This window comes from Hyalella azteca, unplaced genomic scaffold (assembly GCF_000764305.2).
Source record: "Hyalella azteca isolate HAZT.00-mixed unplaced genomic scaffold, Hazt_2.0.2 contig13120, whole genome shotgun sequence".
Lineage (NCBI taxonomy): Eukaryota > Metazoa > Arthropoda > Malacostraca > Amphipoda > Hyalellidae > Hyalella > Hyalella azteca.
Genome location: NW_025943054.1, coordinates 151,778 through 174,791, shown reverse-complemented (window position 1 = coordinate 174,791; position 23,014 = coordinate 151,778). Strand labels below are relative to the sequence as shown.

Genomic DNA, 23,014 nt, shown 5'->3' with positions numbered 1-23,014 from the left:
TCGTTGAATGTGTTGTAGAATTATTGCATTTTTTCATTTGTCATTAAAAAGTGGGAGACAAAATTTTTTTCAATTCAGATAATTTACGAAGCCCTATCAGCTGTGAATGAGCGCATTAATAGAAGAAAATCATTAAAACCTTTCTCATTATAATTCTTACGGTAGTTGAAGAAAAAATGCTATCGAAATTGACGAATGATTGGGGATCTCGATTAGTTGCAAATGTAATGATGCATGAAAAAAAAATTTTTTTACCTGCGTTCTCTTATTTCATTTATCTTAATTTTTGCCGCCACTAACATGTAGTCATATATACGTGATTTAGAATAAGGCGTCACCGGCCGATTGTGAGCTGATTACAAATAATGCAGCGTATCACGAAGTGAAGTTGCACCAGCACGATCCTCATAATTGCTTCCTCCCCACTCAACAACCCTCAAAGCAGCACTCCGCATTCTCGCTCAGCTTAAAACTTGAACCGTGGATCAAAAATATTGTAATTGTCAGCCAATCACTGACGGGTGTTCAAGCTGAACCCATCAATCATAGACGAGATATCGGCCGCTACGTGTACTTAGGCTGCTACGTATACTTTGGCTGCTACGTGTACTTAGGCTGCTACGTATACTTTGGCTGCTACGTGTACTTTGGCTGCTACGTGTACTTTGGCTGCTACGTGTACTTTGGCTGCTACGTGTACTTAGGCTGCTACGTGTACTTAGGCTGCTACGTGTACTTAGGCTGCTACGTGTACTTAGGCTGCTACGTGTACTTGAGCGAATTTCAATAATACGTCCCCTGCTTACAGCATTCTTCGCCTACATGTCTGTTCAGCAACCACACTAAGATCCATCGGCGTCAATAAGAGCGTTAGCTGCGTCGCCTCCCAAAAACTTCCTCATTCCGATCACCTACCGTTGCAACGACGTGCAAGTATCGTATCCAAATAATGAAGCATTTTTTTGTTAAAGCTTGGGAGTATTATTTATTATACTTATTAAATGGCGTCATTCAAAAAATCATTTTTGGAATATTAGTAGTACAATTTTTGAAGAAAATGAGAATATTCTGGAAATTGTTTTCATATGGTGGTATTTTCGTAGTTTATTCTATTGCACAGCAGTTTTCTTCAGTAATTAGTAGGACTTATCCGATTAAAACTTATCGATGAACGCTAGTTTTTTGTCATTTTGCTGTTTCCTGCAGTTCAAAGGATTTTCATGTTCGATGTTTTAATGAAAATGTATTTTCCTTCTTTTTAGCGCATTTCCTCATTTGTGGAAAAAATGTACTATTGTGCTCGCCATGTCCGTCTGTCTGTCCGTCCGTCTGTCCGTGACCTCAAGTTTTCGTCGACGAGAAAATGCTCTCTCTGTCACTCACTGCAGTGAGTACTGAGTTATCTTTTTTGCGCATTTTCTCATTTCTGAAAAAAACACTATTGTGCCCGTCATGTCCCGAGTCCGTATGTCCGTCCGTCCGTCCGTGACTTTACGTTTTCGTCGACGAAAAAATGCGCTCTCTGTCACTCACTGCAGTGAGTACTGAGTTATCTTTTTTGCGCATTTTCTCATTTCTGAAAAAAACACTATTGTGCCCGTCATGTCCCGAGTCCGTATGTCCGTCCGTCCGTCCGTGACTTTACGTTTTCGTCGACGAAAAAATGCGCTCTCTGTCACTCACTGCAGTAAGTACTGAGTTATATTTTTTTATTTTATTGTATATACAGAAGGAAATAAGTTTTAGAATCCTATCATTAAATTCAATTATCTAATTTTTGTTACAGAAAAATTTTACCTGATCAAAGTTTAACAACTTGTTCTTCATCCATTGAAGAGCTGTTATCAGATTTCCCTGTCCAGCATGAGCACCAAACTGTCATCCGACCTCATCGCTTGGCAGATATCTGAAGTGTCTTCCCTATTTTCATTTCAATGAAGGTGGGCGATGGAAAACATTTTATCACATGTTGTTTATAAGGTTTATACCGCGTACCTTTCAATACATATTGCGTACTATATTTTGCCTCCTAACAATAAGAATAATCTCGTCTTTAAGCATCTTGAAAATGTCATCATTGTCTGCCTATACTGATCGTTGTGGATGATATTCAAGACCCCAAGTAGTAAAGCATGACTGATGACATCAAATTTTTACTTTGACGACATTACATTAACTTCATTCTATTGTTTTCCTTTAAAATTAATATGAGAAAATAATAAATTGATGATATTGGGATTCGTATAATTACGCGCGTGATTGACACTTTTAAATAAAAAAACAGTAAACTAATGAGTTACTGTCGCAGATTTCATACGACGATGAAAGAAAAAGCTCGGTCGGTTACATAAGAGGAGGCCAGACCTTCCTCCAACCACAATAAGGCCAGGAGTGAGGGCAGCGCGGGGAAGGGGTTGCACCGCGAGAAATGATGGGGTCAAACCGTGTCCGGTCACCGGAGGAGTTGTTGGTGCCTCGATTATGTCCAAGTACGAGACAGAGAGACAGCAACTCATCCCGATCACCTCCAGCCCCGAGTACCCTTTGTCTCAAAATACGGCTACTCTAGCCGCAAATGAGCTAATCACTTCCAGTCCGTTGTCCCTGGTCTTCCAGCCTGATGGTCAATCAACTCCTGAACCCACGCCATGTCTTAGTCTGGAGCCTCATAGCTCCTTTACTTCTTCCTGTGATCACAAAAAGATCACTCACACCGCAGAAACTCACTTGCCAAGTGCTGCCCAGCTTTCCAATCCGCAATCAAATGAGTTACCTGATAGATCCTTACCTGTTCCTTGCTTCTTCCCGCGACAATCTTTCACCAATGACGAGTCTTCTGACCGAGCGTTTGGTAACCTAACTGGGCTCACTGATGCCCCTCTCTCATATAATGATCTCGATGAAGATTTCTCTAATTTATGTAAATCGAAAAACACGAATGAAAGTTCGGAGACAGTACCAATACCAAAAGATGTTTTAGATAACAAAGAGGACACTAAAAGCCACTTGTCAGCGTCTCCAGACTTTTGGCGACGCGTTTCGCCTCAACTCACTTACATTGACAGTTGCAGTTACGGTGGAAGCCATCGTAGCGGCAGCATTCACAGCAGTAACAGTGTTCCAAGAGAACGTAACGGTGAACGAGATTCCAAGGACGATTTGCTGATCGAGTCTCAGAAGGAGAAAATAAATAATTATTATAGAGACCAAGAAACACTAGGTGTCCGTTTGGACCAACCTCTGGACAGCGAGAGATCTGTAACTTGGAACTTGCCTAGCAACGCAGTCAGTACTAAGTCGTTAAATCACCATGAGCTTTCAAAGAAATCAGATGAGCCTTGCAGCGCAGACACAAACGCTTATCAAGAACTGAAAACTGAAGAACAAAACGACTGCCAAACTGTGGCGAGTAAGGATGTCACCGATAGAGGTTTCTTCGCTAGGTTACGGCAAAAATTAACCTCCATCAGATCTATGCATTATGATGAAAACTTCCTATCAACAACATCAGAAACTGGGGACAAAATTTCAATTAAAATAGACAAGATAGGTGATCAAGAAGCTTCTGAGACGACTAAAGAAAATGAAAAAGGACATTTGTCTCCTCACTCCAGACCCCTTCCTCCCTCCTCTACCAACATCTCAGCGAAGTCTGCCAACACCGTTACGGCCTCACTTAAGGCTGGAAAGAAAGATATTCCTGATACGTGTTCAGAACGAAATCCTAATTTATCAAGCACCGAAAGTGCAATCGCTCGCGAAAAAGACGATGAAGTGACTACACTTTCCGTTAAACCGGAAACTAAGGAAAAAAGGGGAAAGTTAAAGCGATACTTCAGTTTGGACAGCTCACCTGCCGGTAATGTCAGATACCAGGACGAAGGCACGTCCTCTCACCAGTCTTCCTTCCTGCCTTGCCCTGTTCACCGACATGAGCAATGTCCTTCGTCCAAGACTTCTTGCCGTGCCAGGGCACTGGCGTACGCAGGACGCGCGTTCGACAAACAACGACCATTTGGCAGAAGTCGTGTGGACCGCAGCGCCCACTACTACCAGAATCAATATTACATGGAAAAAGATCTGCGATATTACTTCCAGCATCCATGGTTCAGACTCTTCGTGGCTTACCTAGTCATATTCTGCAACTTCCTCCTCTTCGCTGAAGATCCACTGTCACATAGCCACACAGGTCAGTCTTTTGTATTGCATTTATTCATTGAGGATTAAGAAACATTTTTGCACGAGACTCTTTACAGGAAATATTCCCAAGGCATTCGTCGCTACTAAATCAGATTTTCATTTCTTTGCGAATCAGTTGCGAATTTCATCAGTTTATTAAAGAAATCTCCTTCCATGAAAAATGTTAGTAGAATTTTCAGTTCTAAGTAATTCAGAGAAGTCCTTGAGAATTTCGGGTATTCCAACGGCCCATAAAAAATACTTCACGGAAGGAATTTCCTAATCAAATTCCCGACGTAGGAATGAAAAGCGAGGCGCTAGTTCAATGCCCATTGTTCTGGCAAGAATTCGTGCATCGCACGCCCGGATGCAACTTCATCACAAAACTCTGGTCGATCGCTGAAACTTTCGTTAGCACTAACCATAAACAACGGTGGCTTGATATCTCATCATGTAAGAAATTTTATCATTGTCACATTTCATCATAAATTATTAAATTCATTTATTATGTATGTTAGGTTAGGTTAGGATTCCCGATTTAGTGATGAAATAGTATGGTGATGAAATACTGTAACAATGCATTGCTATAACGATGATATGTCCAATGACGAATTGTTATTATTATGAAATGTGTCAATGATGAAATGCCACATATGATGAGATGTCAGGGAACCGAATTAAGCGCATACAAAAGAACGCAAATGGCTTAACGCGGGACTCGCATAGCCATTTGTTTCTCGTGCTACCGCGCGATCTGCCTCTCCCTCCACTGCAAGTCTTGCAGTTATTGCAAAAATATCCTGCATCTTTTCCAACAAATTGTCTTATTAAACCAATTTTAGCTTAACTTAGTGATCTGAAAAACTCGATGTGCAAGTTTTTAATCACGAAATAGTGAAGTTAATGTTATAAAACTTCATTTTAATAACATGAAGCTTATTCAAAAATGGAACGTTTTCCTGGTTCACACCACACGAAAATTCAAATTTGAAGAATATCGAAATATAAGTTCGAAAATTAACATGTGACAGACAGTGCACATATCCTCATCATTGTATATTTTAATACTTAAAATTATGTGTTTTTTCAGAGTCGAACATCAACATGGTGGGGAACGTGTTTAGTTTCGTAGCGACGAAGTACCCTAAGGAGTGGTACTGGAAACTCGTCAAAGTTAGTGCTCGTCTTATCCTTGTAAAATATCAACCTCGGCTGCATACTGCACCTCATTTCGAACTGTAGCAATGGCTGAATTCGATAATTACTGATAAACTTGAAACAAATTTTTATTTTTCACTTTGATTTCTGGTTTATTTCTCTTTTCATTTTTGCCGATTATGTGAAGCAATCTTAATTCCTAAAAAGATCAATACATTTTCCTTAACATCGGTTACTTTTACTCTTCTTATTTGTCTAAGTTCCCAGTCACCATTTTTTTTGTTGAATGCATATCAAGGAAATTTATCTGAATATTTATTTATTTTACTTAATTTTCAACCACCAACCAATTTTTTTAATACACTTCAATGAAAGTTATCTAATTTATTATTTATTTGTGCAAATATGCAGTCATCGAGCAATAATTGTTCTAATACATATGAATGTAAGTGATGATCTGTCCCTGCAGGTTGTGATGTGGGTGTTGGCTGTGATGAGCGGCATGCTCGTGGGCAAGGTTCTCATCCACGGGCTTGTCTGCAAAAGAATATTCAGACTTAAGATGTTCAGACATGAGCAAGTGAGCCAACCTTGTATATAATGTGAAGCTAATGAATTATATACGTGCACGAATATTAACTTCAATGATTTTATTCGTCTGACAACAAAGGTTGTTTTTTCCATCGATAGCGTAAAAATTTATTTATTTAAATTTACCATGCTTGAATTGGCTGGTGCATATGGTCGTATATTGGCCTCTGATAACGTTATTGTGGCTTGTATGTATAGTGTTTTGGTTGAAATCAAATCTGAGACTAGGGTTATATTTTCATGTAGGATAATAATCATATTATTGTGTGATACAGTAACATGAGTTCATAGATGAACGATCTCTTTAATTGATAAATTGCAATCATGTTAGAGGACATACGTATACTTATTGGGGGCTGTTAAGGAAACAATTACAATAATGTCGAAACTGAGTACATTCCAGTGGCATATTTTTCTAATTGAATTGTGTTCTGTTCAGGGGTCATGGATGTGCATGTTTCTGACAGTGATAGTCTCCATGTACATGTTCTCGTACGTGTACAACTTGTTGCTGCTCATCGGCCATCCTCAACACTTCAGATGGCAAATCACCTCGGCCATGGGCCTCAGCAACCAAAAGTACGACTCAATACTATTCTATTTAATCAATTCTATTTCTATTAAAATAAACAGAAGTTAGGTGGAGTGTGGATGTTCGCTAGATTATCTTATACTGATAGGTAATTACTACGGAGCGACAAATAACTACTAACAGAGGTCTCTGGGCCTCAGCAACCAAAATTACGACTCAATACAGCAGTTTTACCTTCTCTCTGTTTCTAGAAAATATTCATATATGTACTTTCGTGCTACAGCAACGGTAATCGATTAGCTAAAACTTATCTCATTGACATGTGGAAAATGGCATCATTAATTTAAGTTTTGCTTTGGTCTGACTGCTCGCAGATGATTTCGTAAGACCTTGGCCTTAAATGAACATTTATATCAAGTGTTAGATGTGAAGGAATTTTTTAACACATTCACAGTAACAGGCATGAGACGATAATTCAAAGAAAAAAAAACGTGAAAAGCGGTTTGTTCATTGTTTGCCTCTCAAATATTGAAGCTCAGCGTGACCCTATTAATTAAGAGGGCTCTTAAGTCACATGAGCTGACTGTCATACCTCAATGGTGAACCTAATTAGTTGTCATTCAAAGCTAAAACCTCAGATTCTTGCGTTCTTTTGGGCTTAAAAGTTCAAACGAACCTCTGCGCTACTGCAGTTTATGTATAATGTAGAATTTAAGTTCCTTTGATTTTTATAATTTTTATAATCTGTCAATTGAATACGCAGCTCCTATATCATAGCTCAATTATCCGCAAAATTCTAAAATGAAGCTTGCTAGGGACATGAAAAAGTTTCGCTTATCTTGCGGCAAATATTTTACAAGCTCTCCTTTCATGATCGTTTGCGGTTGATATATAAGCCGGGGTTCTATACTCTCTACGGATTGAATTGACGTCTGTTTATGTAACTGTACACAACAGAGCTAATAGATGAGAGACTGACGATCTAGAAAATTTGAAAATTAAACTTGCTGCAATTAATTGATTAATAATCTGAATTGTGAATTTTTTTTTTTTTGCTTAGATCGCAGTTTAACCAAAAATTTAAGTGCGAAGAAATTTTCCAACAAAAAATTACCATATTTTCATTGCGTGTGCTATGGCATCTAGCTCCATTGGCGGTTCAAAATGAAACAATTATTATCGAAGGGATGATTAAATTTGCATGGTCCTAATTAGAACCAAAAGGATCAACGACGATTTTACATTAAAATTACTCTGTTAGCATTTTCTGACCGATATGAGCTAAACGCGTTACTAAGACAAGACTTTTTTTAAATGTGCTAGTATTCCAAAATCCTCAACTCAGAAGTACCGGATGTGGAAGCTGAAATCTCATAATCTCTTTCAGCCACAAGTACGTCGCGCTGAAGAATCACAGAGATGAATTTACAGCGCTAAATTTTTGTACAGTTTTATTTGCTTTGTTTGGTAAAATTATACACTCCTTAATATTTTTAAAGCTTTTCCAAGTTGTTTTTCAATGAAAGTTTGAATGAAGTCCAGGTAATGCATTTTCTTAACAACTTTCTTGTTAGGTTTTTTCCATGAGTCAAACGGTGTTTCTCGCTGGCACTGGTAGACTGAAACGCAGGTTTTCAGAAGACATTATAATATATTAAGAACGTTCCGAATGGACAATATTCATTGAAAAAAAATTAGTCAATGGAATAATTTAAATACATTTCCTGTAGATACCTTCAAATTACAGCCAAACAAATTTCGTTATAACAAATAACAAAATTCATCCATATGGAATAAGAAGCTAGTAATTTATTGAACATGCTGAGCTCAAAATCTCTATTAATCTAAATGAAATTAATTAAACTCTTCAGAATGTTTGGAAATTGTTGAACCTAAACGAACGATTTGAACACTTTTCAACATATAAATATAATTTGATTAGTAAAAATTAACTCAAATCTTCTATGCAATTTTCATATTAACTAAATCTCATGATGCGATATCGCGGCAGCATGATGAAGGCAGCGGCAACATGCACATGGCTGGGAGACCTGGTCACCGCCCTAATGGTCACCGACATGATGTTGCAAGACAGACTCTACCCTCACTGGGGCACGAAATTCCGACGCCTCTACAACCTATCAAACGTGCCCCGGATACTCATCTTCTGGGTGGGCAGCATCGTCGTGTCTGTAGTGGTCATCTTCCTCATCGTGTCTGACTACATCAGCTGGGATAAACTCAATCAAGGATTTGTTGAGACCACTGGTGGGCCCAGAATATCATTAATATTCCTGAATATATTATTATTGCATAAATTATTTCATATAAATTTAAATAAATAAATAGTGTTCAATAATATTTAAACAAATAGTGTTCAATGTTTTCAACATTAATTCAGTAACTTTTACAGCTCTCCTGATGAATCTGAAACGGGGGCAAAACTTTTTTTTATGCCTCAAATATTTTTGTCTTGTGATAGAATAAAGTTATTATTTCCGATCGATGGGTCCATATGTAGGCTAGCATTTTTAATTGTCTTGGTAAGATGATCCAGGTATTTTGATCATCAGTAGCTTTGCGATATTGCAATGAACTACTTCAATTAAAGTTGTAAGAAATTAGTTATTGTACGTGTGCATCTTCTAATCATGAACTACAAGTATGATGAGCTATATATCCCAAAACAATCATGCTAATCAACTTCTTAAATTAATTTTAATTATTGTTAAACTCAAGAATCGCTTTTGCACAATAGGTTTTTTTTTTCACTGAAAAAAAACATGTGGGAGAGCGGCTCATTTACCAGTTCGATCGACCCTCCAGCAGCCCATAAAAAACACCGCCAGACGCTTGATATCTTCGGGGAATTGTTTCATTTTGTGCTTTGGAAAAACACAAATCAAACTTTGCGCTGAAGCCTCTATATGTTTGATCAAAACAAAAGACGTGAACATCCATCAATTTCGGGTTCGGCCGCGAACGCGGTAGTGTTTGTACTATTTATGTTGTCTTGTATGGTTCTCATCACTCATTCTCTTTCATCCTTGCAGAACTTTCACGCGCCTTCCTGGCGTCTTTCATCTTAGTAATGGACCTGTTGATCGTGATGCAAGATTGGGATTTTCCACACTTTACCTCAACCGTGGACGTTAACTTGCCTGGCTTCTCGACACACACTCTGCACTGGCGCTGGGCCAAGTTATCGTTCACGGGCAAGTGGTTCAACTACGGCATCATCTTCATGGTCATGATATTTGACCTCAACATGTGGAAAAATCAGATCTTCTATATTCCTGAGGATTACGGCCAGTATGTCGGTAAGCAGCAATGAGCGCATGCTATGAAACTTCCTCATGAACAGTTGCGAATTCGTTGCATTGAACTGTTTCATAAAATAAGTTTTTCTTACACGATGCTACAAACAAAATTATTTTAATTCACCCAAAGTAGCAATTCAACTTATATAACTCTGCTTGGCTATTAATTTGTTTTAGTAATTATAATTTATTCCAATCTTCTGACTGAGTAGAATAGAATAATATTGAAGAGCATTTCAATTTTCCGATGATTTTTTCCAGACCCAGTTTCACACAAAGTTTACATCGTGGAAGACGAAGCAATTTTGGACACAGGGAACCGAACGTTGTGGTCGTGGTCGTACCGTTCGCAGGTACAGCCGGAAACTGGCAAGTCTTTACAAGACGGTACGTGAATCACCAAACGTCAGTCCCATACTTTTATTTTTTGCATTTTGGTCTGCCAGTAGAATACCGTATCCGTTACGTCTGGCAGTAGAATTCATCAGCCGTTATGCCAGGTCGTAGGGTCGCCGACGGCCGTCTGTTAGGACTGACTGTAGCGAGCATACGTAGACCGTTTGGTTAGGCATTTAAAGTCTATATGCCGCTAAGCTGAGCAGTAGTTTATCGGCCGTTGCGTAGGACCGTCCCACCAGTCCCTATTTAATTAAAAAAAAATAAAAATTAATTATGGTTTGAAGAATCCCTGGGACCTGGAAGTAGCATCCAACGGCCTCTCGGTCAGGAAGTGGAGTCCATAGGCCGTTAGTTCCGGCCGACGGCCGTAGAGTCCCTCTGCTGTTGGGTATACGTACCAGTATTGATATTTTTGGCTGATATCTGACGGTACAGTCATTTGAGCGTTGGTTCAGCAGCTGTGTTTGTCGTTTTCGTGCATCATTTATTCAATCAGGAGTAGAATACCCTCGTCACAATAAACGGACAGTTTTTGTGATTTCAGTATTATTTTTCTTCTAAAACTATACGAGAGAAACGGTGTGGAGATTTGACTTAATCAATTTGGGATTTTTTATGCGTAAAAAAATTACGCAGTTATAAAAGCTAATTTATGCTAAATATTAATAATTTACTCAGTGCATGAGAAAGATGTTACACCTACCCACCGTGACGTGCAGGCGACCAGTTCATGTACTCGCGCTGGATGGGCTACAGCACCGTAGAGAAATGCACGGCCTTCATCCCCAACGTCTTGGGCATGACGATGTTCTTCACCCTCATCACTCTCTACGGCAGATTCCCACCTAATCAGGTTTGCCAATTGATGCCTTAATGTTCAACTTTTAGCGCATTTTCTCATTTATGGAAAAAATGCACTATTGTGCTCGCATGTCCGTCCGTCCGTCTGTCTGTCTGTCTGTCTGTCTGTCTGTCTGTCTGTCCGTCTGTCTGTCCGTGACCTCAAGTTTTCGTCAACGAGAAAATGCGCTCTCTGTCACTCACTGCAGTGAGTACTGAGGTAAATTTTTTCTGTCTGTGTTGGTACAAATTGGACTACGTGCCAACAATTATATGTCTTAGCATTGTATTTTTCAAAAAACGGCTATTGAATACATCGAATTCTAATATCTAAATTGAGCGTTTACATCGCTCAGCTTTGACTTTTTTCTTCTTTATTCGGTAGATTTCGATTGGTACCAAATAGTTGAACATAGTAAATCAACTTAAGCTTATTTCAAGGACGGCACCTACGGCGGTCGTCTAAAGAAGCGTCCTCGGTCCTCCTGGCGGCAAGAGAGGAGGTCGATATGCGAGCACTACTGCGACGTCGAGCAAGCGTGTCCCCCGTCCCTGTTGGGCGACTCCCTGTACCGAGGATCGAAGTGCCCCAACTGCGTGTACCAGGGCACCAAGTGCATGTCCAGAGGTTCTTCGTCACAGCCGGACTTCAAAGATGCACATCACTCGGATTCCGCGTTAGCGTCAAACCATCCTGGCGTCTGCGAGTCCCAGCTAGACGACGAGGATTCGTCCCATAAACAATACACGGTAACGCAGCACTCTGACCCTGGGCTCTTGGATGGTAGGACCGCTAGAGGGACGCAAATGTGTTCAAATCCCGACTACCGAGATATTAGGATGCTTGAAAACGAAATGAAATCAAGTGACCGTAGAGGCAGTTATGAATTAGAATTACCTAAAAAACCCGAGCCAATTTCAGAAGACTCTGAATGTCGTCAGGGTGAACTGGATCTTGGCAATACTTCTCATAGAAAACTTGACGAGAATTTTCCTACTAACAAGGCAACGCAACAAAATACTTTACGACAAAAGTGTTATAAAATTTTGTATTCAAAGAGAAAAAAGGAGACGGATGTGCTGGAAAAATATCCTCATGGGCTTGAAAGTGTTAGTTATAAAAAAGATGCTGATGCTCTCGAAACGGTTGGTATTGAACCAAATCAAGACGATTTGTTGAGCACTGAGCACGTATCTGCACGAATCGGAAAGGTTCATCAACGTAATTTTAAGTTATCTAGCATAAAACTCTTTAGAAAACGGCACTCTAGTTCTCCGAATATGCATCGTCGTTCTCTCCGAGATAGCGCCGGGGCCGAAAGTGAACTAGAATCTTATGAGACTGAAGGTGCAGTACCTCATGACCGTGTTCTCCTCAACCGTCCACCTGGTGCTGTAGGAGTGGAATGGGTTGAAGAAGCAGAAATTGAAGAAGTTCTCTTCGTAAAGCCGGACTGCAATGAGGATACAGCTATATCCTTACCAAACGATTTTCCAGAATCTCCACACTCAAGCGTTAGTGAAAACTTGAACAGAATTAATTTTGGAAGCATTCCAAGCGTAAATCTATAACAGTGGGCTATTATATAAACAGTTGGTGCGGTCCTTAAAAGTGATTTGATCTTTACTTAAAGCTAAGCTGTTGTTGTAGATTCAGAGGAGATTTTATTTCTGATAAAAAATGCAAACTACACGCTATTGCATAATCTTCTATACTATTATTAGAGATAATAAATTATATTATCTATGAAAACACAAGAAACTCACAATGGCAAGACTCACAAGGAATGAAAATCCTTTTAGTATTAAAATTTTACAATTCTGTCGATACCACGACAAAAAATTTTTCCCATCCCAGTACCGCAAACCCAGATCATCAAAAAATTTATGGGTAATCGAACGATATTCTCGTGAATGCAGCCACGGCAGCTTCTTACTAGAACATTTAATTCTTCAGCTATACTTGTGGAACCAAAATATCTCGGAATATCTCAAAATAATAATATCTCAAATTATCTCTTTGGTACGCACTCTTTTAAATTTAATTGAGCGCCCTATTACCCATTAATCTATTGAAATTTCAGCCACCCGCAACTACAGGGAAGAAATAGAATATCTAAATATACGGTACTGAATTCACTGTCGTCCTACCGCATCAGCTGTGAACTTTATTATACTAGTTTGCTATGCACGGTGCAAGAACTTGGTTTTGCTATACTTCATGCTTTGTTGAGATTGTTCTATACTTTTAAGTCAGCTATGAATCTTTTAAATAATGAAAACAATTATTTTTCCTACGTACTTAGAATTACTAGTATGTACAATTGCTTTGGAGGAACTTGCTTCTCTGTATGATTTTACTATTATGAAAATAAGTTAATTACGGCACCTAATAATTGAATCATTCAGGTATAATTAGTCTTTTAACCACAGTGAACGTTGATCGAATAAAGTTTACAACACACATATTCAAACTAGAGAACGTTGATGGTTTTTGTTTGTTTGAAATGAATCTTCGTCGCATTTAACCCAAATACAAGGCAGAGATGCCGCTTCTTCAACAATGCCCTCACTGCAGTCTTATGAACGTTGGCTGTTTAAAGAGTTGATGAGTGCGTGTAGTTAGGATCGATAGCTTTCTATCTATTTTGTACTGATGATAAGAGTGTTATTCAATTGACGCTGTATGTGTTTTACTGCAATGTAGCTTTGTAGATTATTTGTATGTGTATTGATAGTTATCAGTGTAGTCGTAATCCAACACTGCTTCCAAGCGAATCTTCTCCATGCAAAGAGAAGCTGCTGCGATAACATTACCTAATCTTGCGAAGCCAAACTTGTCTTCGATCTCGAAAAATCGTTATTTATGTTTTTTTAAACTTAATGAAATTTCTAACTCATTTTTTTTAATTTGTGTGAAAAACTCAACATTGAAAACGTAGAAATTTTATGATATGTGACAAATCCCCATAATTATCATTAATATCTGCAGTTATCGTACTCGTATTTTGACAAGCCGCTGCTCATGAAATCGCAGAGTTTATACATACCACAATTATGTTCCTTGAGCATAACCAACGCGCTCGAAAAACACTGTCTCTGAGAGCTAGAAACTCTCGTTGCGTGTTCGCTGTTCACGTGAAGGTGAGAAGAACTTGAAATATTTTTCTGCAATGTCTCCTAATCGTTTGCGCTTCCAATTTTAATATCAATTTCAAATTGGGAACATTTTCTCACGCATAAATAGTTACTTTCTTACGACTCCTAAGATTTTAGCATTCGAAACCGTTATATTTATTGAGAGTTAAGCGAAAAATCTCGGTCTTCTCACTTGTAGCACCAGCATCTAGTACTCACTAAATGATACAGGCCTTGCTTGATCATCCATTTTCTGGACACAATGCTAATGAATTATTACTGCGTGATTCTCGAGCATTAATGTATTGAATAAAGTTCTATTGATTGTAACGAATAGAATCAATAAATTCAATTAGGATACTCAAAATTGTGCGTTTGGGCATCTAATTTGCATTTCTTGCTGAGCGATAAGCATAAAAGAAAATATTATAAATTATTACATTGATAAAAAAATATACGCGTTGGGGCACCTAGTAGCTGCATCGCATCGTCTCCAGACGATCTTAGGAAATCGCAATGGTTAACTGTGTTATGTAGAACAATTATTGATATCATAATGGTTTTGTGTTCACGTATGTGGGCGACCTTGTACTCATATACAGTCGATGTTCCACTATTATGCTCTTTAGATTTAAATGTGTCCGCCCCAATTATAGATATTTTATGATGGTAATTTGTTTCGGTCTTGTCCTTTTATCTCCTAGACTTGACTGTTTTTGATCGTTATTGATGACAGGGTTCTGAGTAAACAATACGTCTATGCCGCTCAACAATCGATTTGATGACATTTTTTGAGGAGGGAATGATTTTAATAATATTTATAAAAGTATGTGGTGCACAAAATTACATGGATTAAATTTTATTCAGGGTTATAATCCTATAATAGAGCAATTTATTGGTGATTAATTGTAGTAATTTTTCGATTTTGTTAGATTTTCCAGGTTTATTGCAAACCAATTAAAGTTTGTTGGGAGTTTATACAGTTCCATAAACTTTTATTTTCATCAGTCATCTTCAGGCAAAGCTATAATTATATCTTTGAAGACTAAGCAACTGCGTGAAGTGATTCTGTTTTTAACAAAAGTTTAAAACTTTCATTCAATCATTAACACTTTAATTTGGTCTGATATCTCAGACATAAATGACCACGAATAAAAATAATGTTATTACCTGTGCAAATGGTGACCCGGAACTTTCCTTGATTCTATTCATGATTTGTATATCTAATCTGATGGAGTGTGAAGGCACATCGAGATATGAGGCTCAAGTTAGGCGCAGTTCTCTGCCGCCTGCAGTTCAGGTGCAGCAACGGACCAGGAACAAACAAACCTGCATGAGGTTTGCCCAACGACAAATTCTTGGTGACCAGTAATGACAGAGACACAAGGCAAGAGCTTTATCGTATAAAATTTTCTAGAAGATTGTAAGTGAAAACTCCGATTGGCCGACAACGTTGACGTCCTTCAAACCCAAATGTATAAGAATTAAATATAATATAATTACATGTCATTTTCGATCGACTCCACTTTCCAATGGGTACAAAACCATCTAAATCCAAGTATCACTTGAAGTCGACTGAAAATTCTAAAGTTACTCCTAGAGAGAACAGGGTTGACAGCCTTAAATATTCCTCCACCAGTCTGCCGTTGTCGCCGACTTCAGACTACAATAGGAATGGTTCCGCAATTTCTAGAAAATCCTTGGACTTCGAATTCGATGACACTGACGTTGGCATAGTAATACCCCGAAAGCTTTCAAGTACCGGACTTATAGACGTTCCGGCAGATAAATATTATCAGACTCGCTCTGTCTCTTTGCCAACCGAACAAAAATCAGGGCCTGGCACTGTTGATGTAAATTCACCCTTCGATGCTCTAGGGAGTCCAGAGTCGCCAGAACGAACTACGTCTGTGGGAAGTAATGCATCAAAAAAAATTGTTCTTCCTGTACTTTCCAGTCGTGACATCAATAGATTCAAGAACAAAAAAGCGGTCGATGAAGTGGTTCCCTATTTTTTGCGTAAAATACTCGAATGGGGGTGCCCCGATAAATTACCAGAAGAGACTTATCTCCAATACGTAGAAAGACGGAAATTAAGCATACGTTCATTCCCGAACTGGCAACTGAAAACACTGAGTGTGGAGAAAACTCCTGAGGACTTCGATGTATGTGTATTGTATTCGTTAATCAAAGTGGCTTGTCATCATCTCGCTCCTCCTAAAGATTTAGTGTGGAAGGAAGAAAGAGAAGATAAACTAGAATGTCAGTTGACGGCGTTAAAAGAAATCCGAAACGAAGTATCACATAATTTAAAAACTGGTGCAACGTGTCCAACACTAACTGATCAAATTGAAACTCTTATTGAGAAAGCCATCATATTGGCTGGCCAAGTTTATTCGTTATCCGAAGATCAGATCGAGAATGAAAAATCAACTTTAGTTGCAAAAATGAAAACTGTGAGGGAAACTCTAATGACTAGTAAGGAAAAGAACTTAATCCTTCTGAAAAATCAACTTCAGGCAGAATGCAGACGTTCTATTGATAAACTTTGCGGAATGTTCTGCACCAATGAGAACTTGTACCTCTGCGATTATCAAGTACCTTTACGAAGTGTATTCTTTCCTGTTCAACTATCAGTCAAAGGACCAGAATTCACGGTCCACCCGAAAATTGTCGACCCATGGAAATTGCTGGAAAAAGAACCCGACATCGATCCCTTGAACAAGATAATAGTCCTGGAAGGAGAGGCTGGCACCGGAAAAACGACTCTCCTCAAAATGCTCATTCACGACTTCTTGAATGAATCCTCACAGAAGTTCGATATGCTGAATGAGTTTGATTGCGTGTACTACCACAGTAGCAGGGAAAATTATATTTACACCCACTATGAATTCATTCGATCAGCGTATCCTGATCTTTGTTCTCAGTTCAGAGTAGAAGACGTGTTCAATGCCATTCTCTCTAGCAACAACTTATTCATATTCGATGGACTCGACGAACTGAGTGACAAATGCATACATATTGTACAAGATCTGCTGCTGAGAACCGCTAAGGAGAATAGCACTTTCTTATTTGCGATGCGCCCCTCCTTCACTCAACACGTCTACCGAAGAGCGAACATCCTTGGTTTCAGCTACAGAACCTTCTCGATGGAAAGAATTCAGCATGAAGAGGAGCAGGTGCAATTTCTAACATTGTACGAAAATGCACTTAGTGAAAAGAATCCGAAAATGAAGGGATTGACAAATGCATTCAAAAAAACAGACCGGAGCTTGAGAACTTTTTTCAATCGTCCCACAAATTTGGTTCTTTTCTGCAGCCTCTTCGATCAGTCAACTACTGAATCAATCTGCAAATGGTCTCAAGAATATGACGTCTACAACGAAGTTCTCAAACTTTACAAAGAAATGTTGGATGTTCGCTTCTGTGGGAAAAGAATTGCAAACTTGGATGTTCTAATTGACGCCTTGATAAACGAAACTTGCATTTTGTCACTCAAATGCGTTCATAAGAATACCTTGTTTCTAACTGCAGAAGACTGCTTGAACTTTAAGAGATCTTTTTCTGAAAAATTTCCAGGAAACCCACTCCCAATCGAAGACGTACTGTCGACAATCTTCTTGTACAACGGATCCTACATTTCGGGACCAAAAGCGTTCCACAATTACACGTATCAGTTTCCGGAAAGAAACCTGCAAGAATTCATGGCATCGAGAGCCTTACTTCGTCTGCTTGAAACCAACAAATCTGTGAGGAATATTCTAGAGGAAACTAGCGGAGAGCCGGTGCAGGGTTCAGACATCCACAAGTGAGTGTCAAGAACAAATTCAAATTATGCTTTCATCTGCCAGTTTGTGGCACTGAATTAATCTATATTATCATTGAGCTTGCCAGTCTCAGCGCATAGAGTATAACATTATTGAATTATTGTACTTTATAGTATTGAAAAGTTTTTCGATAAACAATAATTTGCGTGTGTTTTTCAGGTTTGGGAACGTGTTTGCCTACGCAATCGTTGATCTTGTTAACCAGAGGAAAGAAAACATCTTGAAGAAAAAAATCAGGGATTTAGCTCTTGTTTTGGAGGAAGCGGGACAAGATGAGTTGGAGTTCTGGAGTAAAGTCTTATCTAAGTGTAACTACCATAAAAATATCGTAGTTCAAGCCTCAAAAGTTGTTGAAATTGGTGAATGGAGAATCACCAAACGAACTCTGGAGGCTGCTATTCACATGCTCCCCATTAAACACCCGCGACAAATCAACGTTCAATTTCGTGAGGGAGAAAGAACTCCAAAATTGCTGAAGAAGTTTTTAGCTACGATTCGGGACTCTAAGTACAGCGGGGGCTTGACGCTGGATCTCTGGAGGTCCTACAGCACCATGACGCCCATCGATGACCTCCTCGAGAACTTGCGCGGAAGCCAGTGCGTGTTAATTTTAAAAACCGTATGGTTATATCCATTTAAAAGTTTTTATATAAGACTTTTTTCCGATAAATGTTTTTAATTTTGAATTATTCAAATTTCATTCGAAATTTAGAAAGTTTATGAAATATTTCTAATATCACCGTGAATTTCTCACACCATTTTTATTCCATTTACATTATTATTACAAAACATATTATTACTTGCTCACTTTATATCTCTTAACCTGCCACACTTTATCTTACAACATTTTTTTATTTATATGTATTTGGAAATCATGATTTAAAATGTGCGCTCAAACGCAAAAATTTGGTATTTGCGTGATAACAGATGCTACATAAGGCGGTTGATCGGATGCGTGTCGCTGAGCGGAGGTGCCTGCATTGCCCCTCTGCTCACAAGACGATGCACCCTCGTGGTGGCCCTGGTGCCCCCTCTCCTGCATGATCTTCACCTCCTACCTGCTCACAAACTCGCCATTCTTGGTTCGTTGGCTTCAGACTATTGACGTTTCGTTGTCTATGTTGTCTTCCAGAACTTTAAAAAAGCTTGAATCAAATTGAAGCCGCTTTCAAATATCCAGAGTTCCTTTACATACATTTTTGTCGAAATATTCAAGGCTTGTCTAGGAAAAGTTCATAGATAATGCACAATGACCAACATCTACGTACCGTGAAAATTTTGAATTTATATCCGTAAAGTAGAATTAGTGCTTTTTACTTAATAATTTAATAAAGTCGGGTCATAGAGGCCTATTTAGGAAAAAATTAGTAGGTGATGCACAATGACCAACATCTACGATAACAATTTCAATATTCATTCGCGAAGCAAAATTAGTTAGTGCCTTTTACTTCATGACTGATTGAATGCCGAGATTGAAGTCTTGAGATTTAGTTTGAATGGATTAATACTTGCTTTCGTCAATCGAGCTCATGGTTACAGAGGTCTCCATCAAGTGGCCAGGCAGTGATTCAGAACCTGACGCGCCTCCCCACCCGCTGCCAGACGTAGAGCTCGGCCTTGGAGTTAGAGACTTACCCGCTGGGGCAGCACCGTGGCTACTCAACACTTTGGTGGCTCTCGCTCCTCCCACTTGCGGGTGACTACTGCAATATAAACACATTTCTTCGTTTTATACTCAAGTTTTTATGCTGATTCCCTTAATGTTACCTGCGTGTAAAGCAATGGCCGATGCCATTAGCACAAAACTGTGTACATTTTAATTCTTGTGCCTAGATTTCTTTATAAATGGAAGTTCACTACCCCTAATGACAAATAAGACGCCACTCAGAAGATACTGCACTTACCTCGCCGCTTGTCACTAAAAACCTATAATACTACAGGTCAGAAATACGGTTTGTTGGATTCGATAACCACAAGATAACTACGAAGCTGTTTTGATCGTTTGTTCGTACTAGAGAGATGAGATTCAGTTTTGTTTATAAAATGTATTGTTTCTTTTGAAGGCTGGCGACTTGTGGCAACGTTATCGGCATTGACGGTAGTAATTTATAAAATCTGATCAAATTAATCAAATACGTTGAATGCTTTAATTAGTGCCTAAATGAAAATAATATAATTAAATGTTAAAAGTCGCAAAAAATGTTAAAAAGGTTTCTGCAGCTGCAATAAAGTCTGGATAATTTCAAGTGAGCTCCTCTCATCATAGTTTATCAAGAACTTGTTCACATGATAACAAAAGCCCTGTTAAATTCCGTTGCATAATTGAGAGTGCGCTCTATAATTTTCTGTGAATTTAATGCGTCACACTTTGTGGCGGGCGAGTCCACATTACTTATCTTTCGTGTAGGGAACATTTTGTATTGGTCATCGTCAAGTAACATGTAAACGAAGCACCTGAGATCATACTATATTGTTACCATATGAACATCATCGCGAACTTTATCCTAATTATTTATAATCAACTGCGTTGTTATTTAGTTGCATGACTTGATCATTTAGGAACAACAAGCTTGTTGAAAATAATCGTGATTGGGCAGCCCAATATTTCTTATCACTAGATGCTGATAAAGAGCATTGACGGTAGATATCGATTAGGAACCACATAGCTCTGGTATTTACGAATACTTTTTTGCCGTTCTTACTTCGTTGAAAATGAGTCCTTGTTCTAAACTTTTATTTGCATTTTTAAATGTTATATTCATTCTAAAAAATTTCGTATTTGATATTTATCAATCCTAATAACAATGGTCATGCAGTTATTATATTATTATTATTTAAAGAGATTTGCAACAAAAGAATTTCTTAAATTATAGGAACTTTTTTCATCAGTCTCAATTTAAACTCGATGTTACCTAAATCTCCAATGATGTCGTTCATCAGTTATTTATTTAAATGAATTAGTACATGCAGGGGTTATGAAAAATTATGGAAACAATTAACATTTTACGATCATAATTTTTGAACATGTTATTATCAATAAGAAAGTGACATATTTTAATGTTTTATCTTTTATTATTTCTGCTAATTGATATTTTATGCTTCTACAGGTATTTTTAATAAATTGGAAAGAGGTCAAATTGTTGGTGCTCGTATATAGCAGGTGCTAGTCAAAAATTAGCGATTCACAAGTTGTATGAATATACTTCAGAGAATAGAGGTTGCAATTGCCACAAAAGGTAAACCTGCATATCATATATTTTGTGGATTTTTAAGGAGTTTCCCTCATTTTGTCCCACCCTTGTGTCTCATGTTAGACTGGACGAAATTTTTCTACTCCGCTGCGGCCTGTCCGACCAGGAGCTTCAGTTCCTAAGCGACGAGTTCCCCCACGAAAACAGAGCGAACGTCTGCTGTCAGCAGGGCATCCGCGTACCCTGCAGATGGACGGTAGAGACGTAAGTTAAATCCGGTCAACGTATTTCCTCTTGATAACGCTTTCTGGATATGCGTGTCATCCGCCCTGTGGTAGGTGAATGAAGACATCTAGTAAAAAATATAACTCAGTACTCACTGCAGTGAGTGACAGAGAGCGCATTTTCTCGTCGACGAACACGTGAGGTCACGGACGGACAGACAGACAGACGGACGGACGGACATGACGAGCACAATAGCGCCTTTTTTCCATAAATGAGAAAATGCGCTAAAAAGTGGAGCGTCTCCTGCACCAGTGGTCATAGGAAATTTACGTCAGTTCAAAATTTGTTCGGACGAGAACAATGATCTTGGTAACTGAAAAAATTGCTGTAAATATATTATTGTAACGCAAGTTTTTATATGAATAGAGTAGACGTGTCAATAACAATGATGTTTTTCCAGGCTGCACCAAGATGACACTCGCGATATACACCTGAGGCTGGGACTCTGATGAAGCAACATTCAAATCGTGATGTTCAGTGATGTCGTGCAACATTCGAATCGTGTGGATTTTTCGATGAAACCGCAAAGTGTGCTTATTTTCATTAATGTTCCCATGGTTCAGTTTTATTTTAAGTTTGGAAAGTCTTGTAAGGTCTTGCAGATGGTTTCTATGGAGGCACTAAATAATTTGAGTGTACAGATTATTATCATTAATTGTTTTGGGGTTTATCTATAATAATTAAAATCCTAATATATTTAATATTAATAATAATTAAGTATTCAACAGGTATCATGTTATCATGAATCACTCTGCATTTGAGAAAGTATAATTAGTACGGATATTTTTACAGTCGTAAATACTTACTTAGTTTCATACGCATTCTTTTCAATAAATATTTTACTACTGATTTTCACTTGTATAACACATTACTCAAAAAAAAACCGCTACCCTCTCTGAGTCTCAACAGCACGCGGCGAACCGAAGTTGTTTGAGCACGCCTAACAACAACTAAAAATTACCTTAATTACTTCATCCATACAGGAGTATGTGTATGTAATTAAGAATGAGCAACATCCATGAGAACATTTCCCACATTGTAGACGTGTTGTGGTCAGTATGTAAAAGATGCATCTAATTTGAACGTACGGGGCACTGTCTATTTCAGTGGTTCCCAAAGTGGGCGATATCGCCCCCTGGGGGCGGTGGAAAGATCTGGGGGGGCCGGTGAGGAAGAAAGGGGCAGTAGGGGGGCGGCAGTCCGCGAAGTCGAAGTCAGAAGTTTGTACGTTTGTTTGACGATTTGTACACAACACATGCAGAACATGACTCCAATTCGAATAAATTTTCACGAGCTAAAAATCACCGTTTGGTAGTTAGGAATTATATTCAAAATTTCGTTCGAATCTGTTCAGTAGTTCAGAAGAAATTCTTTGATCACTGCGAATTACGGCCCTTATCGCCATATAACTCCCGAATGAAGGTGAAATTTAAAATTTTTTCACGAGCTTAACATCACCGTTATTAGGTCCTAATTAATAGGTGTTCCAAGTTTTACCGAGCTGCGCTCAGTTTGAGAGATATTTCTTGGTCACTAAATTTGGAGATTGGCCGT

At 38.5% G+C, this 23,014-nt stretch overlaps 2 protein-coding genes across 2 annotated transcripts; both read left to right on the top strand.

The window, feature by feature from the left end:
- Nucleotides 1-1,786: 1,786 nt before the first annotated feature.
- LOC108670293 lies at nucleotides 1,787-14,830 on the top strand. Its single transcript, XM_018157753.2, has 10 exons — nucleotides 1,787-1,940; nucleotides 2,309-4,189; nucleotides 5,270-5,352; nucleotides 5,807-5,917; nucleotides 6,368-6,507; nucleotides 8,472-8,728; nucleotides 9,514-9,780; nucleotides 10,042-10,167; nucleotides 10,899-11,032; nucleotides 11,461-14,830. Exons 2-10 carry the CDS (start codon nucleotides 2,482-2,484, stop codon nucleotides 12,589-12,591), a joined length of 3,957 nt encoding a protein of 1,318 aa, XP_018013242.1. The 5' UTR covers nucleotides 1,787-1,940; nucleotides 2,309-2,481; the 3' UTR covers nucleotides 12,592-14,830.
- Nucleotides 14,831-15,472: 642 nt separating this feature from the next.
- Nucleotides 15,473-22,120, top strand: LOC108670281. Its single transcript, XM_018157741.1, has 6 exons — nucleotides 15,473-17,965; nucleotides 18,144-18,581; nucleotides 18,912-19,066; nucleotides 19,524-19,680; nucleotides 21,299-21,439; nucleotides 21,861-22,120. Exons 1-6 carry the CDS (start codon nucleotides 15,690-15,692, stop codon nucleotides 21,907-21,909), a joined length of 3,216 nt encoding a protein of 1,071 aa, XP_018013230.1. The 5' UTR covers nucleotides 15,473-15,689; the 3' UTR covers nucleotides 21,910-22,120.
- Nucleotides 22,121-23,014: the final 894 nt, after the last annotated feature.

Excerpts from the sequence above, each read along its gene's own strand:
- LOC108670281 (XM_018157741.1), top strand. The coding sequence starts at position 15,690 with ATGGGTACAAAACCATCTAAATCCAAGTATCACTTGAAGTCGACTGAA. Across the intron at positions 19,067-19,523 it reads TCACAAACTCGCCATTCTTG|AGGTCTCCATCAAGTGGCCA; the intron begins GTTCGTTGGCTT and ends TCATGGTTACAG. Across the intron at positions 21,440-21,860 it reads TGCAGATGGACGGTAGAGAC|GCTGCACCAAGATGACACTC; the intron begins GTAAGTTAAATC and ends ATGTTTTTCCAG.
- LOC108670293 (XM_018157753.2), top strand. The coding sequence starts at position 2,482 with ATGTCCAAGTACGAGACAGAGAGACAGCAACTCATCCCGATCACCTCC. Across the intron at positions 6,508-8,471 it reads ATGGGCCTCAGCAACCAAAA|CATGATGAAGGCAGCGGCAA; the intron begins GTACGACTCAAT and ends ATATCGCGGCAG. Across the intron at positions 10,168-10,898 it reads TGGCAAGTCTTTACAAGACG|GCGACCAGTTCATGTACTCG; the intron begins GTACGTGAATCA and ends CGTGACGTGCAG.